General features: G+C 54.9%; 1 protein-coding gene across 1 annotated transcript in view; it reads left to right on the top strand.

Moving 5' to 3' along the window:
* SEL1L3 (SEL1L family member 3) overlaps positions 1-18,914 on the top strand; it is a 78,419-nt gene that overhangs the window by 37,493 nt on the left and 22,012 nt on the right. The window contains exons 17-21 of the mRNA XM_076056578.1: positions 261-401; positions 8,105-8,167; positions 9,970-10,146; positions 13,353-13,480; positions 17,580-17,663. Of these exons, the coding sequence (XP_075912693.1) occupies positions 261-401; positions 8,105-8,167; positions 9,970-10,146; positions 13,353-13,480; positions 17,580-17,663 (593 nt within the window). The remainder of the gene's footprint in view (positions 1-260; positions 402-8,104; positions 8,168-9,969; positions 10,147-13,352; positions 13,481-17,579; positions 17,664-18,914) is intronic.

Raw genomic sequence — 18,914 nt, forward strand, 5'->3', positions numbered from 1 at the left:
ATGTGTGCGTGTGTGTGCATGTTGCGTGTGTGTGCGTGCGCGTGCGTGTGTATGCGTGCGTGTGCATGGTGCGTGCGTGTGTGTGCGTGTGTGCGTGCGTGTGCGTGTGTGTGCGTGCGTGTGTGTGTGTGTATGTGTGCGTGTGTGTGTGTGCGTGTGTGTGTGTGCGTGTGTGTGTGTGTGTGTATGTGTGTGTGTGTATGTGTGTGTGTGTGTGCGTGTGTGTGCGTGTATGTGTGTGTGTGCGTGTGTGTGCGTAGCAAACGCTCGGGCGCATGCTGTACTGGGGCCAGCAGGGGCTGTCGCGCAACGTGGCAGCGGCGGCTCGTTACTACGAGCGCAGCGCCACACAGACACGTGACCCCACCGCCATGTACGACTACGCCATTGTGCTGCTCAAGGTGAACACACACACACATCACTCACACATACACACACTCACACACTGACTCACTCATACACACACATACACACACACATACACACACATACACACACATACACACATACACACACATCACACACACACTCACACTCGTTACTACGAGCGCAGCGCCACACAGACACGTGACCCCACCGCCATGTACGACTACGCCATTGTGCTGCTCAAGGTGAACACACACACATACATACATCACACACATACACACACTCACACACATACACTCACTCACACACACACATACACACACACTCATACACACATACACTCACACACACACACATCACTCACACATACACACACACACATCACTCACACATACATACACACACATACACACACACATCACTCACACATACACACACATACACACACATACACACATACACACACATCACACACACACTCACACTCGTTACTACGAGCGCAGCGCCACACAGACACGTGACCCCACCGCCATGTACGACTACGCCATTGTGCTGCTCAAGGTGAACACACGCACACACATCACTCACACATACACACACATCACTCACACACACACTCACACACACATACATCACTCACACATACACACACATACACACACTCACACACACACACATACACACACTCATACACTCACTCACACACACACACTCACACACACACTCACTCACACACACACACATCACTCACACATACACACACATACACACACTCACACACACATACACACATACACACACTCATACACACATCACTCACTCACACACACATCACTCACACATACTCACACACATCACTCACACATACACACATACATCACACACACATACACACACTCACACACACACTCACACACACATCACTCACACATACACACACATACACACACTCACACACTCACTCACACACACACATACACACACACACATACACACATACACACACATCACTCACACATACACACTCACTCACACACACTCACACACTCACACACATCACTCACACACATACACACACACAACAACAACAACAACCGCCATTCACCACTAAGTGGCGGTGACGTCACCACGACGCTTGTGCCAGGCTATGTGCACCCTGAGGCCACGTGAAGTGTCGAACGCCCGCTGGCAGGAGGTCACGGGGCAGACCCAGGTGCCACGGGTCGACTGACTGAGATGACTGGCTGATGCACCACCTGTGCCCCCTACTGTGCCAACCTCCAACTGCCCAGTAGCATCCTTCACGAGCCTCCTCCACAGAGGCCGATCTTGACACCGCTGGTACCAGTCATCGGCAAGTCCACTCAGCTCCACGTCCTCCTGTACCACATCACTCCATCTCTTCTCTAGCCCGTGCCGCGCCCGCTTAGCCCCCTCAATCCGGCCAAACAAAAGCTGTTTCGGCATGCGGTGGCTGGGCATGCGGGCTACATGACCCAGCCATCGCAGCCTTGCCTGCCGGAGGAGCTCACCGATGGGACCCTGCCCAGATCTTTCAAGGATTTGTGAGCTCCTCACACAATCCAGTCTGGTTAAACCCAGGATGGATCGTAGGCAGGCCAGCCTAAATGTTTCTAACTGGCGAAGATGTTCCATTAGGGGGGTCCACGTTTCGCAAGCGTAGAGAAGGGAGGGAATGACCGTGGCCGAGAAGACCTGAAGCTTAGTGCGGAGCGACAGACCAGGTAGCTTCCACACAGCGTTACGCAACCGATGAAAAGATATTGCCGCTCGACTGATTCGGAGTGAGACCTCTGCTGTTAAACTGGAGCCAGTCATAAGCACACTGCCCAGGTATGGGAAACTCTCCACTCTCTCCACAACTGCCCCATCACCGATTGGGAGTTGTGGGGGTGGAGTGTCCGATGGTACAAAATACCCAGGCAGGTGCTTAGTTTTGGTGGGGCTGATGGTAAGGCCCCACCTCTTAGTGGCACGCTCCAGTCTCAGCAGCAGCGTCTCCAACTCCTCCTCTGACTGAGCAGCTATTACCAAATCATCAGCATACATAACGTGGTTGAGCAATAGGGAGCCATCCCTTGACCGCACCCGGGCATCGATTAGCCTCCCATTATATCTGTACCATATGGAGATTCCCCCGGTACAGCTATTGAAGGCTTCACGAACTACGTGGTCAAAATAGATGTTAAATAATGTGGGAGCCAGAGGACATCCCTGTCGCACCCCAAGGTGTACAGGGAATGGCTCTGACTCCCGGCCACGTAGTTTTACCCGGGCCCGCTCACCATCATGAAGGTCCTTAATGATCGTGAGCAGAGGGTCAGGTACTCCAAAAGCACGAAGAACGACCCAGAGCCCAGGCCTACTGATGGTATCATAGGCCTTGACCAGGTCAATAAAGCAGAGATGTAGGTCTTGTTGGAATTCCCTACACCTCTGCTGTAGCAGACGGACAGAAAATATGGCATCTGTGCAGGACCGCCCTTTCCTGAAACCGCATTGGGGCTCCGCAAGCCTCTCCTCAGCGTGCCTGGCAAGGCGATGCTGAATAATCCTTGCCAGGACCTTTCCCGGCACACTGAGGAGTGAGATGTCCCTGTAGTTGTTACAGTCTGTGCGGTCCCCCTTCTTAAAAAGGGGGACCACCAGGGCATCCTTCCAATCCTGCGGAACCCGTCCAGTGGTCCAGACTGTTGTTATGATGTCATATAGGGCAGTCTGTGCACAAACGCCACCCTCCCTCAGCATTTCGCTTTGGAGATCATCTCTGCCCGCTGCCTTTCCTGGTCTCAGACTCCGGATCGCCTTCAATACTTCCTCAGCAGATGGCACCTCAGCCAGCCACTCACAGGGGGTGACTTCATCCAATATTTGAGGCACCGCAGCCTCAGCAGGGTCATCCTCACTTTGTGCCACGATGTTTTCCTGGCTGAGGGATTTTCCCTCCCCCAGGACCTCACAGAAATGCTCAGCAAATCTGCGAACCTGTTCCTGGGGGTCGGAAATTGGATCACCGTTTTTTCCCCTAATGATAGTAATAGGTGTGGCGCTGCAGGTTACTTTTTTGATGGAGTTAAATAGAGATTTGTGATCACGGGCCACTGAGGCAGACTCCATCTCCTCAGCAACCCGCGACCACCACCCATCCTTGCAGCGCCTCACGGCTCTCCGAACCTCCGAGCGAAGGCTGCGGTAAGCCTCCTCATTCTCTGACGTGGGATTCTGTAGCCGATGACAGTGGGCCTGTCGCTTTTTCTCAACCACCCTGAACAACTCCTCTGTCATCCAGGGTGTCTGGGGAGGTCTGGACTGCGTACCCAAAGCAGCCATTGCAGCTGCATGAGTCACAGTCCTAAACCTCGCCCATTTACCCTCGACATCAGGAGGAGTCGGGGACGATGCCAATCCCAGCCGCAAGCGATGATGAAATTCTCGCTTGCAACTTTCATCAGATAACTGAGACCAGGCCACTTTAGGTTGGAATGGGGTCCTGGGTGTACACCCACCACCGGAGTGGAAGAATGGCAGGCGCATCTTACAGATGACTAGTCGATGGTCAGAGGGCAGATCAGCTCCACGGTAGGTCCTGGTGTCAAGGACATGGGCTTGCATTCGCTGGTCCGTCACTATGTAGTCCAGCAGATGTTCTTGCTTGGACCCGGCATGCACACACACACACACTGACTCACACACACATACACACACACACACATCACTCACACATACACACACACACACATACACACACTCACACACACACTCACTCACACACACACACTCACACACTCATACACTCATACACACATACACACACTCACATACTCATACACACATACACACACTCACACACACACATACACACACATACACACACGCACACACACGCTCACTCACACATACACACATACACACATCACTCACACACTCACACTCGTTACTACGAGCGCAGCGCCACACAGACACGTGACCCTACCGCCATGTACGACTACGCCATTGTGCTGCTCAAGGTGAACACACACACACATACACACACTCACACACACACTCACTCACACACACATACACACACTCACATACACACACACTCATACACACATACACACACTCACACATACACACACTCACACACACACTCACACACACACTCACTCACATACACACACGCATACATACATCACACACATACACACATACACACACATACACACATCACTCACACACTCATACACACAACAACAACAACAACCGCCATTCACCACTAAGTGGCGGTGACGTCACCACGACGCTTGTGCCAGGCTTTGTGCACCCTGAGGCCACGTGAAGTGTCGAACGCCCGCTGGCAGGAGGTCACGGGGCAGACCCAGGTGCCACGGGTCGACTGACTGAGATGACTAGCTGATGCACCACCTGTGCCCCCTACTGTGCCAACCTGCTGCACTTTAGCCACCCGGCGCTCCGCTCGTTGTTGTGAGCATCGCTCCTCCGCCCTCCGTTGTTGTTAGAGGGCGACTGCCTCCAACTGCCCAGTAGCGTCCTTCACGAGCCTCCTGCACAGAGGCCAATCTTGACACCGCTGGTACCCGTCATCGGCAAGTCCACTCAACTCCACGTCCTCCTGTACCACATCACTCAATCTCTTCTCTACCCCGTGCCTCGCCCGTTTAGCCCCTTCGATCCGGCCGAACAAAAGCTGTTTCGGCATGCGGTGGCTAGGCATGCGGGCTACATGGCCCAGCCAACGCAGCCTTGCCTGCCAGAGGTGCTCCTCGATGGGAGTTTGCACAGATCTTTCAAGGATTTGTGAGCTCCTCACACAATCCAGCCTGGTTAAACCCAGGATGGATCGTAGGCAGGCCAGCCTAAATGTTTCTAACCAGTGAAGATGTTCCATTAGGGGGGTCCACGTTTCACAAGCGTAGAGAAGGGAGGGAATGACCGTGGCCGAGAAGACCTGAAGCTTCGTGTGGAGCGACAGACCAGGCAGCTTCCACACAGCGTTACGCAACCGATGAAAAGATAATGCCGCTCGACTGATTCAGAATGAGACCTCTTCTGTTATACCGGAGCCAGTCATAAGCACACTGTCCAGATATGGGAAACTCTCCACTCTCTCCACAACTCCCAATTGGGAGTTGTGGAGGGGGTGGAGTGTCTGATGGTAGAAAAATACCCTGGCAGGTGCTTAGTTTTGGTGGGGCTGATGGTAAGGCCCCACCTCTTAGTGGCAAGCTCCAGGTTTAGCAGCAGCGCCTCCAACTCCTCCTCTGAGTGAGCAGCGATTACCAGATCATCGGCATACATAACATGGTTGAGCAATAGGGAGCAATCCCTTGACCGCACCCGGGCATCGATCAGCCTCCCATTATATCTGTACCAGATGGAAATTCAACCGGTACAGCTATTGAAGGCCTCACGAACTACGTGGTCAAAATAGATGTTAAATAATGTGGGAGCCAGAGGACATCCCTGTCGCACCCGAAGGTGTACAGCGAATGGCTCCGACTCCCGGCACACTGAGGAGGGAGATGCCCCTGTAGTTGTTACACTCTGTGCGGTCTCCCTTCTTTAAGAGGGGGACCACCAGGGCATCCTTCCAATCCTGCGGAACCCGTCCAGTGGTCCAGACTATTGTTATGATGTCATGTACGGCAGTCTGTGCACAAACGCCACCCTCCCTCAGCATTTCACTTGGGAGATCATCTCTGCCAGCTGCCTTTCCTGGTCTCAGACTCTGGATCACCTTTAGTACTTCAACAGATGGCACCTCAGCCAGCTACTCACAGGGGGTGACTTCTTCCAATATTTGGGGCACCGCAGCCTCAGCAGGGTCATCCTCACTTTGTGCCACGATGTTTCCCATGTCGAGGGATTTCCGCTCCCCCAGGAAATGCTCAGCAAATCTGCAAACCTGTTCCTGGGGGTCGGAGATTGAATCACCGTTTTTTCCCCTAGTGATGGTAATAGGTGTGGCGCTGCAGGTTACTTATTTGATGGAGTTAAATAGAGATTTGTGATCGCGGACCACTGAGGCAGACTCCATCTCCACAGCAATCCGCGACCACCACCCATCCTTGCAGCGCCTCACGGCTCTCCGAACCTCCGAGCGAAGGCTGCGGTAAACCTCCTCTTTCTCTGACGTGGGATGCTGTCGACGATTAGAGTGGGCCTGTCGCTTTTTCTCAACCATCCTGAACACCTCCTCTGTCAGCCAGGGTCTTTGGGGAGGTCTGGACCGCGTACCCAAAGCAGCTATTGCGGCTGCATGAGTCAGTCCTAAACCTCGCCCATTTACCCTCGACATCAGGAGGAGTGGGGGACGATGCCAACCCCAGCCGCGAGCGATGATGAAATTCTCGCTTGCAACTTTCATCAGATAACTGAGACCAGGCCACTTTAGGTCAGAATGGGGTCCTGGGTGTACACCCACCACCGGAGTGGAAGAATGGCAGGCGCATCTTACAGATGACTAGTCGATGGTCAGAGGGCAGATCAGCTCCACGGTAGGTCCTGGTGTCAAGGACATGGGCTCGCATCCGCTGGTCCGTCACTACGTAGTCCAGCAGATGTTCTTGCTTGGACCCGGCATGCATCCATGATGTTGTGTGGATGCGCCGATGCCGGAACAGCGTGTTGGTAATTCCAAGCCCATGGGCTGCAGAAAAAATCTAGCAGCCTCCTGCCGTTGTTATTGAGCTGATCTGGCTCACACACACACACCTACACACACCTACACACACAACTACACACACACCTACACACACACATACCCACACCTACGCACACCTACACACACACCTACACACACACCTACCCACACCTACACACACACCTACCCACACCTACCCACGCCTACACACACCTACACACACCTACACACATACCTACACAAAGACAAAGATCCCCCGTATAGCCTTAACAGACTGTCGGGGCAAGTGCTGTTAGCGAGCACCTATGAAGGTTGGAACGGTACACGAAGGGGTGGGTGGCCAGCAGCACCACGCCCGACCGCCTTTGTCTCCCTAGTGGCGATGTTTACACACCGGACCAGGTACTCATTTGAGGCCGAGTCGACCTAGGGGAGGCCCGGGACCGGTTCAGATAATCGTCACTGGTGTTGGCCGTGAGCGGGAATCGAACCCGGGTCGCCAGGTTCATAGCGCAGCGTAGCGCTAACCGCTACACTACCGCTCCCCATACACACACCTACACACACCTACACACCAACAAACACAAACCCACACACATACACACACACACCTACACACACCCACACACCCACACACACACACACCTACACACACACACCCACACGCACCCACACACACACCCACACGCATCTACATACACCTACATACCAACACACACACACACCTACACACACACACACCTACACACACTCACACACACCTACAACAACAACAACCGCCATTCGCCACTAAGTGGCGGTGACGTCACCACGACGCTTGTGCCAGGCTATGTGCACCCTGAGGCCAAAAAACACACACCTACACACACCCACACACACACCTACACACCAACACACACACACCTACACACACCCACACACACACACACATTGACACACACACACCTACACACCAACACACACACACCCACACACCTACACACACCTACACACACCTACACACACCCACACACACACACACCCACATTGACACACCCGGACCCTCCTGTCTCTCCTGTCGTGTCTCAGGGTCAGGGAGTGAAACAGAATCTGACGCTGGCTCGTGAGTACCTGGAGAAGGCCGCTGCAGAGGTACGCACGTACCCACTCACACGCACGTACCCACTCACACGCACGTACCCACTTGCACGCACGTACCCACTCCCACGCACGTACCCACTCCCACGCACGTACCCACTCGCACGCACGCACACACTCGCACGCATGAAACCCACTCGCACGCACGCACACACTCGCACGTACCCGCTCACACGCACGTACCCACTCACACGCACGCACATACCCACTCGCACGCACGCACACACTCGCACGCACGTACCCACCTACCCACTCACATCCACACACGCACGTACTTACTCACACGCACACACGCACGTGCACACACGCACACACGCACACACCCACTCACACGCACACACGCACGTGCACACACGCACACACGCACACACCTACTCACAACAACAACAACAACCGCCGATGTCGAATGCCCGCTGGCAGGAGGTCACGTGGCAGACCCAGCAAGTGCCATGGGTTGACTGCTGTGCCAGGCTAGGTGCAGGAGGACGTCACGTGGACAGACCCTGCAGGTGCCATGGGTTGACGGACTGAGACGACCGGCTGATGCACCACCACCAGCTGTTAACCCCCACTGTGCCAACTGGCTGCGTTTTATCCGCCCGGCGCTCCGCTCGTTGTTGTGAGCGTCGCTCCTCCGCCCTCCGTTATTGTTGATGGAGGGCGACCGCCTCGAACTGCCCAGTAGCCTCAAGATGCACCTAGCCTGGCACTGCCCAGTAGCAGCAGCAGCGTCCTTCACGAGCCTCCTCCTCCACAGAGGCCGATCTTAACACCGCTGGTAGCGCTCATCGGCAAGTCCACTCAGCTCCACGTCCTCCTGTACCACATCACTCCGTCTCTAGCCCGTGTCACCCGCTCACCCACCCACCCACTCACCCACACGCCCACTCACCCGCCCGCTCACCCACCCCCGCCCACTCACCCACCCGCCCACTCACCCACTCACCCACCTACTCACCCACACACCCACTCACTCACTCACCCACTCACTCACTCACCCACTCAGCTACTCAATCACCCACTCACTCACCCACTCACCCACCCACCCACTCACTCACCCACCCACTCACTCATTCACCCACTCACTCACCCACCCACTCACTCACCCACCCACTCACTCACCCACCCACTCATTCACTCACTCACTCACTCACCCACTCACTCACTCACCCACCCACCCACCCGCCCACCTACTCACTCACCCACCAGCTCCATCTCTTCTCTAGCCCGTGCTGCGCCCGCTTAGCCCCCTCGATCCGGCCGAACAAAAGTTGTTTCGGCACGCGGTGACTAGGCATGCGGGCTACATGGCCCAGCCATCGCAGCCTTGCCTGCCGGAGGAGCTCACCGATGGGATTTTGTCCAGATCTTTGTGAGCCACTCGCCTTCCTACTCACCCTCCTACTCACCATCCTACTCACCCTGCCGCTCACCCTGCCACTCACCCTGCCGCTCACCCTGCTACTCACCCTGCCACTCACCCTGCCACTCACCCTGCCACTCACCCTGCCACTCACTCACCCACTCACCCACCCACTCACCAGCTCACTCACCCTGCCACTCACCCTGCCACTCACCCTCCTACTCACCCTGCCACTCACCCTCCTCCTCACCCTCCTCCTCACCCTGCCGCTCACCCTCCTCCTCACCCTCCTACTCACCCTCCTACTCACCCTCCTACTCACCCTGCCACTCACCCTGCCATTCACCCTCCTACTCACCCTGCCGCTCACCCTCCTACTCACCCTCCTCCTCACCCTCTTCCTCACCCTCCTCCTCACCCTGCCGCTCACCAGGACCTGCCCCAGGCCCACAATGCACTGGGCTGGTACCACCAGACCTATGGCGGCGACTACACCAAGGCAGTGTCCTACTGGCACCGGGCGGACGCTCTGGGCAACCCGGACGCACCGCACAACCTGGGATACGTCTACTCCAGCGGACTGTACCCCGGCAACGCCTCGCGACAGCACGTGCGTCTGTGTGTGTCTGTGTGTGTGTCTGTGTGTGTGTCTGTGTGTGTGTGTGTCTGTGTGTCGGTGTGTCTGTGTGTGTGTCTACTCCAGCGGACTGTACCCGGCAACGCCTCGCGGCAGCACGTGCGTCTGTGTGTGTGTGTGTCTGTGTGAGTGTCTGTGTGTGTCTGTGTGTGTGTAGTGGTTAGCGCTACGCTGCGCTATGAACCTGGCCACCCGGGTTCGATTCCCGCTCACGGCCAACACCAGTGACGATCATCTGAACCGGTCCCGGGCCTCCCCTAGGTCGACTCAGCCTCAAATGAGTACCTTGTGCGGTGTGTAAATATCGCCACTAGGGAGACAAAGGCGGTCGGGCGTGGTGCTGGCCACCCACCCCCTCGTGTACCGTTCCGGCCTTCATAGGTGCTCGCTAACAGCACTTGCCCCTACAGTCTGTTGAGGCTATACGGGGGATCTTTGTTATCTTTGTGTCTGTGTGTGTCTCTGTGTGTGTGTGTGTCTGTGTGTGTCTGTGTGTGTGTGTCTGTGTGTGTGTGTCTGTGTGTGTGTGTGTGTCTGTGTGTGTGTCTACTCCAGCGGACTCTACCCCGGCAACGCCTCGCGGCACCACGTGCATGTGTCTGTGAGTGTCTGTGTGAGTGTCTGTGTGTATCTGTGTGAGTGTCTGTGTGAGTGCGTGTGTGTCTGTGTGCGTGTGTGTCTGTGTGTGTTGGTGTGTATCGGTGTGTCTGTGTGTGTGTGTGTCTGTCTGTGTGAGTGTGTATGTGTGGCTGTGTGAGTGTGTGTGTCTGTGTGTCTGTGTGTGTTGGTGTGTGTTTGTGTGTGTGTAACTATCCGGCAAAACAACCCCCTACCTCCTCGCGGTGCCGGACGGGCAAGTCTGTCGTGGACAGTGCTGTGGGGGGAGGGCCAATTCCGATTGGCCTCTCCCCTCATGGCGTCTGTGACCACCACAGTGGCTTAACAGGGCCTCTGGATGGGTGCGAGGGGCTGGTAACCCCTCCACCTTCAAAACATTACCACGAATCCACGACTTAAATATATAACTAATAAGCTTGTGCCGGAGGCCCCGGGGGGACAGGCGTCTATGACGTCTCCTGGCCAAACCCCAATTGGTGGAGCCAGGAGATTGAATATCTACCCTCGGGGCATCTCCAGAAACAACTAAAAGCCACTTCGTGTGGCCACGTGGAATGTTCGAACAGAGACCTACATCTCTGCTTTATTAACCTGGTCAAGACCTATGATACCATCAGTAGGCCTGGGCTCTGGGTTGTTCTTCGTGCTTTTGGAGTACCTGACTCTCTGCTCACGATCATTAAGGACCTTCATGATGGTGAGCGGGCCCGGGTAAAACTACGTGGCCGGGAGTCAGAGCCATTCCCTGTACACCTTGGGGTGCGACAGGGATGTCGTCTGGCTCCCACATTATTTAACATCTATTTTGACCACGTAGTTTGTGAAGCCTTCAATAGCTGTACCGGGGGAATCTCCATATGGTACAGATATAATGGGAGGCTGATCGATGCCCGGGTGCGGTCAAGGGATGGCTCCCTATTGCTCAACCACGTTATGTATGCCGATGATTTGGTAATAGCTGCTCATTCAGAAGAGGAGTTGGAGACGCTGCTGCCGAGACTGGAGCGTGCCACTAAGAGGTGGGGCCTTACCATCAGCCCCACCAAAACTAAGCACCTGCCTGGGTATTTTGTACCATCGGACACTCCACCCGCACAACTCCCAATCGGTGATGGGGCAGTTGTGGAGAGAGTGGAGAGTTTCCCATACCTAGGCAGTGTGCATATGACCGGCTCCAGTTTAACAGCAGAGGTCTCACTCTGAATAAGTCGAGCGGCAATATCTTTTCATCGGTTGCGTAACGCTGTGTGGAAGCTACCTGGTCTGTCACTCCGCACGAAGCTTCAGGTCTTCTCGGCCACGGTCATTCCCTCCCTTCTCTACGCTTGCGAAACGTGGATGCCCCTAATGAAACATCTTTTCCGGTTATAAACATTTAGGCTGGCCTGCCTACGATCCATCTTGGGTTTAACCAGGCTGGATTGTGTGAGGAGCTCACAAATCCTTGAAAGATCTGGGCAAGGTCCCATTGGTGAGCTCCTCCGGCAAGCAAGGCTGCATTGGCTGGGTCATGTAGCCCGCATGCCCAGCCACCGCATGCCTAAACAGCTTTTGTTTGGCCGGATAGAGGGGGCTAAACGGGCATGGCACGGGCTAGAGAAGAGATGGAGTGATGTGGTACAGGAGGACGTGGAGCTGAGTGCACAGCAGGTTGGCACAGTAGGGGGCACAGGTGGTGCATCAGCCAGTCATCTCAGTCAGGCGACCCGTGGCACCTGGGTCTGCCCCGTGACCTCCTGCCGGCGGGCGTTCGACACTTCACGTGGCTTCAAGGTGCACATAGCCTGGCACAAGCGTCGTGGTGACGTCACCGTCACTTAGTGGCGAATGGCGGTTGTTGTTGTGTGTGTCTGTGTGTATCGGTGTGTGTCTGTGTGTATCGGTGTGTGTGTGTGTGTCTGTGTGTATCGGTGTGTGTGTGTGTGTCTGTGTGTATCGGTGTGTGTGTGTGTGTGTCGGGCGTGTTGCAAGCCACCCACCCCCTCGTGTACCGTTCCGGCCTTCATAGGTGCTCGCTAACAGCACTTGCCCCTACAGTCTGTGAAGGCTATACGGGGGATCTTTGTCTTCGTCGTGTGTGTATCGGTGTGTGTGCGTGTCAGTGTGACTCTCTTTGTGTGTGTTGGTGTGTGTGTCTGTGTGTGCGCGTGTCTGTGTGTGCGTGTGTGCGCGTTTCTGTGTGTGTGTGTGCGTGCGTGCGTGTGTGTGTGCGTGTGTGCGTGCGTGTGTGTGTGCGTGTGTGCGTGCGTGTGTGCGTGCGTGTCTGTGTGTGTGCATGTGTGTGTGCGTGTGTATGTGCGTGTGTATGTGTGTGTGCATGTGTGCATTGTTGTATATGTGGGGGCTCATATCTAACAGCATGTGTGTGTGTGTGTGTGCGCGCGTGTGTGCGCGTGTGTGTGTGCGTGTGTGTGTTTGCGTGTGTGTGTGTGCGCGTGTGTGCGTGTGTGCATGTGTGTGTGTGTGTGTGCGCGTGTGTGCGTGTGTGTGTTTGCGTGTGTGTGTGTGCGTGTGTGTGTTTGCATGTGTGTGCGCGTGTGTGTGCGTGTGTGTGTGTGTAGGCCGTAGCGTACGCTCACTACTGGCGCTCGGCACAGCGTGGCCACATCGACGGAGCCATCCGCTGTGCGGAATACTGGGCGCTGGGGAACGGAGAGTCGGCCCCACTCAGCATGAGCAGTGCAGTCATGTGAGTCACTCACTAGTCACTCACGAGTCACTCACGAGTCACTCACGAGTCACTCACGAGTCACTCACTGGGCTAGAGGCCGACCGAAATTCGGTTTCGGAGCCGAAAGTTGGCAAATGTCCTCTTTCGGCATAGTTTCGGATTCGGTCGAAAGTAATTTTTTTTACTTTTGGATTCGGTCGAAACTGATTTTGACTTTTTGGTCGTCAGTCGTCAACTGAAGATCTGTTTGAGAATATAACGTTCGTGCTACGTCTGTCACTCTCTATCGGCCTGGTCAGTCGGCGCTAGGCAATCCTACACACGTACACACAAACACACACACACGTACACACACACACACACGTACACACAAACACACACACGTACACACACACACACGTACACACACACACACGTACACACAAACACACACACGTACACACAAACACACACACACAAACACACACCACACACACACACGTACACAAATACACAACAACAACCGCCATTCACCACTAAATGGCGGTGACGTCACCACGACGCTTATGCCAGGCCATGTGCACCTTGAGGCCACGTGAAGTGTCGAACGCCCGCTGGCAGGAGGTCACGGGGCAGACCCAGGTGCCACGGGTCGACTGACTGAGATGACTGGCTGATGCACCACCTGTGCCCCCTACTGTGCCAACCTGCCGTGCTTTAGCCACCCGGCGCTCCGCTCGTTGTTGTGAGCGTCGCTCCTCCGCCCTCCGTTGTTGTTGGAGGTCGACTGCCTCCAACTGCCTAGTAGCATCATTCACGAGCCTCCTCCACAGAGGCCGATCTTGACACCGCTGGTACCAGTCATCGGCAAGTCCACTCAGCTCCACGTCCTTCTGTACCACATCACTCCTTCTCTTCTCTAGCCCATGCCGCGCCCGTTTAGCCCCCTCGATCCAGCTGAACAAAAGCTGTTTCGGCATGCGGTGGCTGGGCATGCGGGCTACATGACCCAGCCAACGCAGCCTTGCCTGCCGGAGGAGCTCACCGATGGGACCTTGCCCAGATCTTTCAAGGATTTGTGAGCTCCTCACACAATCCAGCCTGGTTAAACCCAGGATGGATCTTTTACAGGCTAGCCTAAATGTTTCTAACCGGCGAAGATGTTCCATTAGGGGGGTCCACGTTTCGCAAGCGTAGAGAAGGGAGGGAATGACCGTGGCCGAGAAGACCTGACAGACCAGGTAGCTTCCACACAGTGTTACGCAACCGATGAAAATATATTGCCACTCGTCTGATTCGGAGTGAGACCTTTGCTGTTAAACTAGAGCCGGTCATAAGCACACTGCCCAGGTATGGGAACCTCTCCACGCTCTCCACAACTGCCCCATCACCAATTGGGAGTTGTGGGGGCGGAGTGTCCGATGGTACAAAATACCCAAGCAAGTGCTTAGTTTTGGTGGGGCTGATGGTAAGGCCCCATCTCTTAGTGGCACGCTCCAGTCTCAGCAGCAGCGTCTCCAACTCGTCCTCTGAATGAGCAGCTATTACCAAATCATCGGCATACATAACGTGGTTGAGCAATAGGGAGCCATCCATTATTAGTTAATTATTTTTTATTCGTGGTTTCCGTGTAAAAATGTTGAAAGTGGAGGGGTTACCAGCCCCTCACACCCGTCCAGAGCCCCCGTTTAGCCACTGTGGTGGTGACAGACGCCATGAGGGGAGGAGCCAATCGGAATTGGCCCTCCCCCCACAGCACTTTCCACGACAGAGTTGCCCGTCCGGCACCGCGAGGAGGTAGGGGGTTGTTTTGCCAAACACACACACACACTGCATCACACACACACGTACACACAAACACACACACACGTACAGTGAGGGAAAAAAAGTATTTGATCCCCTGCTGATTTTGTACGTTTGCCCACTGACAAAGAAATGATCGGTCTATAATTTTAACGGTAGGTTTATTTGAACAGTGAGAGACAGAATAACAACAACAAAAATCCAGAAATACGCGCGTCAAAAATGTTATAAATTGATTTTGCATTTTAATGAGGGAAATAAGTATTTGACCCCTCTGCAAAACATGGACTTAGTACTTGGTGGCATAACCCTTTGTTGGCAATCGCAGAGGTCAGACGTTTCTTGTATCTCGATACGACCGGTCAACAGATGGCAGCGAGGGCTTTACCATTCTGGCGAATTGCCCGATGATGCTGGATGTATTTACCAGCGAAACGTTGTACTCAAACTGTAAATGTGGATTAACTCTTCAACACACCGGTGGGCTGAAGTAGTGAATTATTTGTCTTTTGTCAACGTGACACCTTTTTTTGCTGATTGGCCGTGTCGGGCGGTGGAGGGTTACGACACATTTATAAATAAACGCGATCTAACCCAAAAAAACCCTTTATGATGTATAAGAAAGTGTCTCCGTTGTCTGTACCAGCCGCCTTGCCCGCCTTAGCTTGTGCGTTGCGTACCCATTGGCCCCACACGCGTGTTGGCGCGTTGCGTACCCATTGGCACCACACGCGTGTTGGCGCGTTGCGTACCCATTGGCCCCACACGCGTGTTGGCGCGTTGCGTACCCATTGGCCCCACACGCGTGTTGGCGCGTTGCGTACCCATCGAACCCCACACGCGTGTTGGCGCGTTGCGTACCCATCGGCACCACACGCGTGTTGGCGCGTTGCGTACCCATCGGCCCCACACGCGTGTTGGCGCGTTGCGTACCCATCGGCACCACACGCGTGTTGGCGCGTTGCGTACCCATCGGCCCCACACGCGTGTTGGCGCGTTGCGTACCCATCGGCACCACACGCGTGTTGGCGCGTTGCGTACCCATCGGCACCACACGCGTGTTGGCGCGTTGCGTACCCATCGGCCCCACACTCGTGTTGGCGCGTTGCGTACCCATTGGCCCCACACTCGTGTTGGCGCGTTGCGTACCCATTGGCACCACACGCGTGTTGGCGCGTTGCGTACCCATTGGCACCACACTCGTGTTGGCGCGTTGCGTACCCATCGGCCCCACACTCGTGTTGGCGCGTTGCGTACCCATTGGCACCACACGCGTGTTGGCGCGTTGCGTACCCATCGGCACCACACGCGTGTTGGCGCGTTGCGTACCCATTGGCCCCACACTCGTGTTGGCGCGTTGCGTACCCATCGAACCCCACACGCGTGTTGGCGCGTTGCGTACCCATTGGCCCCACATGCGTGTTGGCGCGTTGCGTACCCACCGGGCCCCACACGCGTGTTGGCGCGTTGCGTACCCATCGAGCCCCACACGCGTGTTGGCGCGTTGCGTACCCATCGGCCCCACATGCGTGTTGGCGCGTTGCGTACCCACCGGGCCCCACACGCGTGTTGGCGCGTTGCGTACCCATCGGCCCCACACGCGTGTTGGCGCGTTGCGTACCCATCGAGCCCCACACGCGTGTTGACGCGTTGCGTACCCATCGGCACCACACGCGTGTTGGCGCGTTGCGTACCCATCGGCCCATCGGCCCCACACGCGTGTTGATGCCGAGATTCAAAGTCTGACAATTTAGAGGCCGACCGAAAATCGGGTTTCGGTTTCGGCCGATAGCAGAAATTCAATTTTGATTTAAAGCTTTCGTGACTGCGGTAATTCGTATCCTTAGCTCTTTCGGTAAAGTCACGTTGAAGGGAAACAATAAAGTAATAAAATATATGTAAAACAATAAAAATTCTCACGACGTTTCGACCATAACACAAACGGTCGTCATCACACCTACTCTCACTCACTAGTCACTCACTGGTCACTCACTACTCACTCACTGGTCACTCACTACTCACTCACTAGTCACTCACTGGGCACTGTAGGTGATGATGATGATGTTGATGATGATGTTGATGATGTTGATGATGATGATGTTGATGATGATGTTGATGATGATGATGTTGATGATGATGATGTTGATGATGATGATGTTGATGATGATGATGTTGATGATGATGTTGATGATGATGTTGATGATGATGATGTTGATGATGTTGATAATATTGATGATGTTGATGATGATGTTGATGATGATGTTGATGATGTTGATGATGATGTTGATGATGATGATGATGTTGATTTTGATGATATTGATGATGTTGTTGACAGATGGACCCGCTGGGTAGCGGAGCAGAGTGGAGACCTGGGATCCGTGCTGCGACTCGCCCTAGACGCTTACCTACGTCACGCACAGTCAGTCGCACACACGCACACCTACACACCTACACACACACCTACACAGCTACACACACACCTACACACACACACCTACACACACACCTACACACACACACCTATACACACACCTATACACACACCTACACACACACCTACACACACCTACACACACACACCTACACACACCTACACACACACACCCACACACACGCACACCTACACACACACACACACACACGTACGCACACCTACACACACACCTACACACACAACAACAACAACAACAACCACCATTCGCCACTAAGTGGCGGTGACGTCACCACGACGCTTGTGCCAGGCTATGTGGACCCTGAGGCCACGTGAAGTGTCGAACGCCCGCTGGCAGGAGGTTACGGGGCAGACCCAAGTGCCACGGGTCGACTGACTGAGATGAGTGGCTGATGCACCACCTGTGCCCCCTACTGTGCCAACCTGCTGTGCTTTAGCCACCCGGCGCTCCGCTCGTTGTTGTGAGCATCGCTCCTCCGCCCTCCGTTGTTGTTGGAGGGCGACTGCCTCCAACTGCCCAGTAGCGTCCTTCACGAGCCTCCTCCACAGAGGCCGATCTTGACACTGCTGGTACCAGTCATCGGCAAGTCCACTCAGCTCCACGTCCTCCTGTACCACATCACTCCATCTCTTCTCTAGCCTGTGCCGCACCCGTTTAGCCCCCTCAATCCGGCCGAACAAAAGCTGTTTCGGCATGCGGTGGCTGGGCATGCGGGCTACATGACCTAGCCATCGCAGCCTTGCCCACCGGAGGAGCTCACCGATGGGACCTTGCCCAGATCTTTCAAGGATTTGTGAGCTCCTCACACAATCCAGTCTGGTTAAACCCAGGATGGATCGTAGGCAGGCCAGCCTAAATATCTCTAACTGGCGAAGATGTTCCATTAGGGGGGTCCACGTTTCGCAAGCGTAGAGAAGGGAGGGAATGACCGTGGCCGAGAAGACCTGAAGCTTCGTGCAGAGCGACAGACCAGGTAGCTTCCACACAGCGTTACGCAACCGATGAAAAGATATTGCCGCTCGACTGATTCGGAGTGAGACCTCTGCTGTTAAACTGGAGCCGGTCATAAGCACACTGCCCAAGTATGGGAAACTCTCCACTCTCTCCACAACTGCCCCATCACTGATTGGGAGTTGTGGGGGTGGAGTGTCCGATGGTACAAAATACCCATGCAGGTGCTTAGTTTTGGTGGGGCTGATGGTAAGGCCCCATCTCTT

The sequence above is a fragment of the Petromyzon marinus genome, chromosome 76 (assembly GCF_048934315.1).
Source record: "Petromyzon marinus isolate PM22_M1 ecotype Great Lakes invasive population chromosome 76, UKy_Petmar_22M1.pri1.0, whole genome shotgun sequence".
NCBI lineage: Eukaryota > Metazoa > Chordata > Hyperoartia > Petromyzontiformes > Petromyzontidae > Petromyzon > Petromyzon marinus.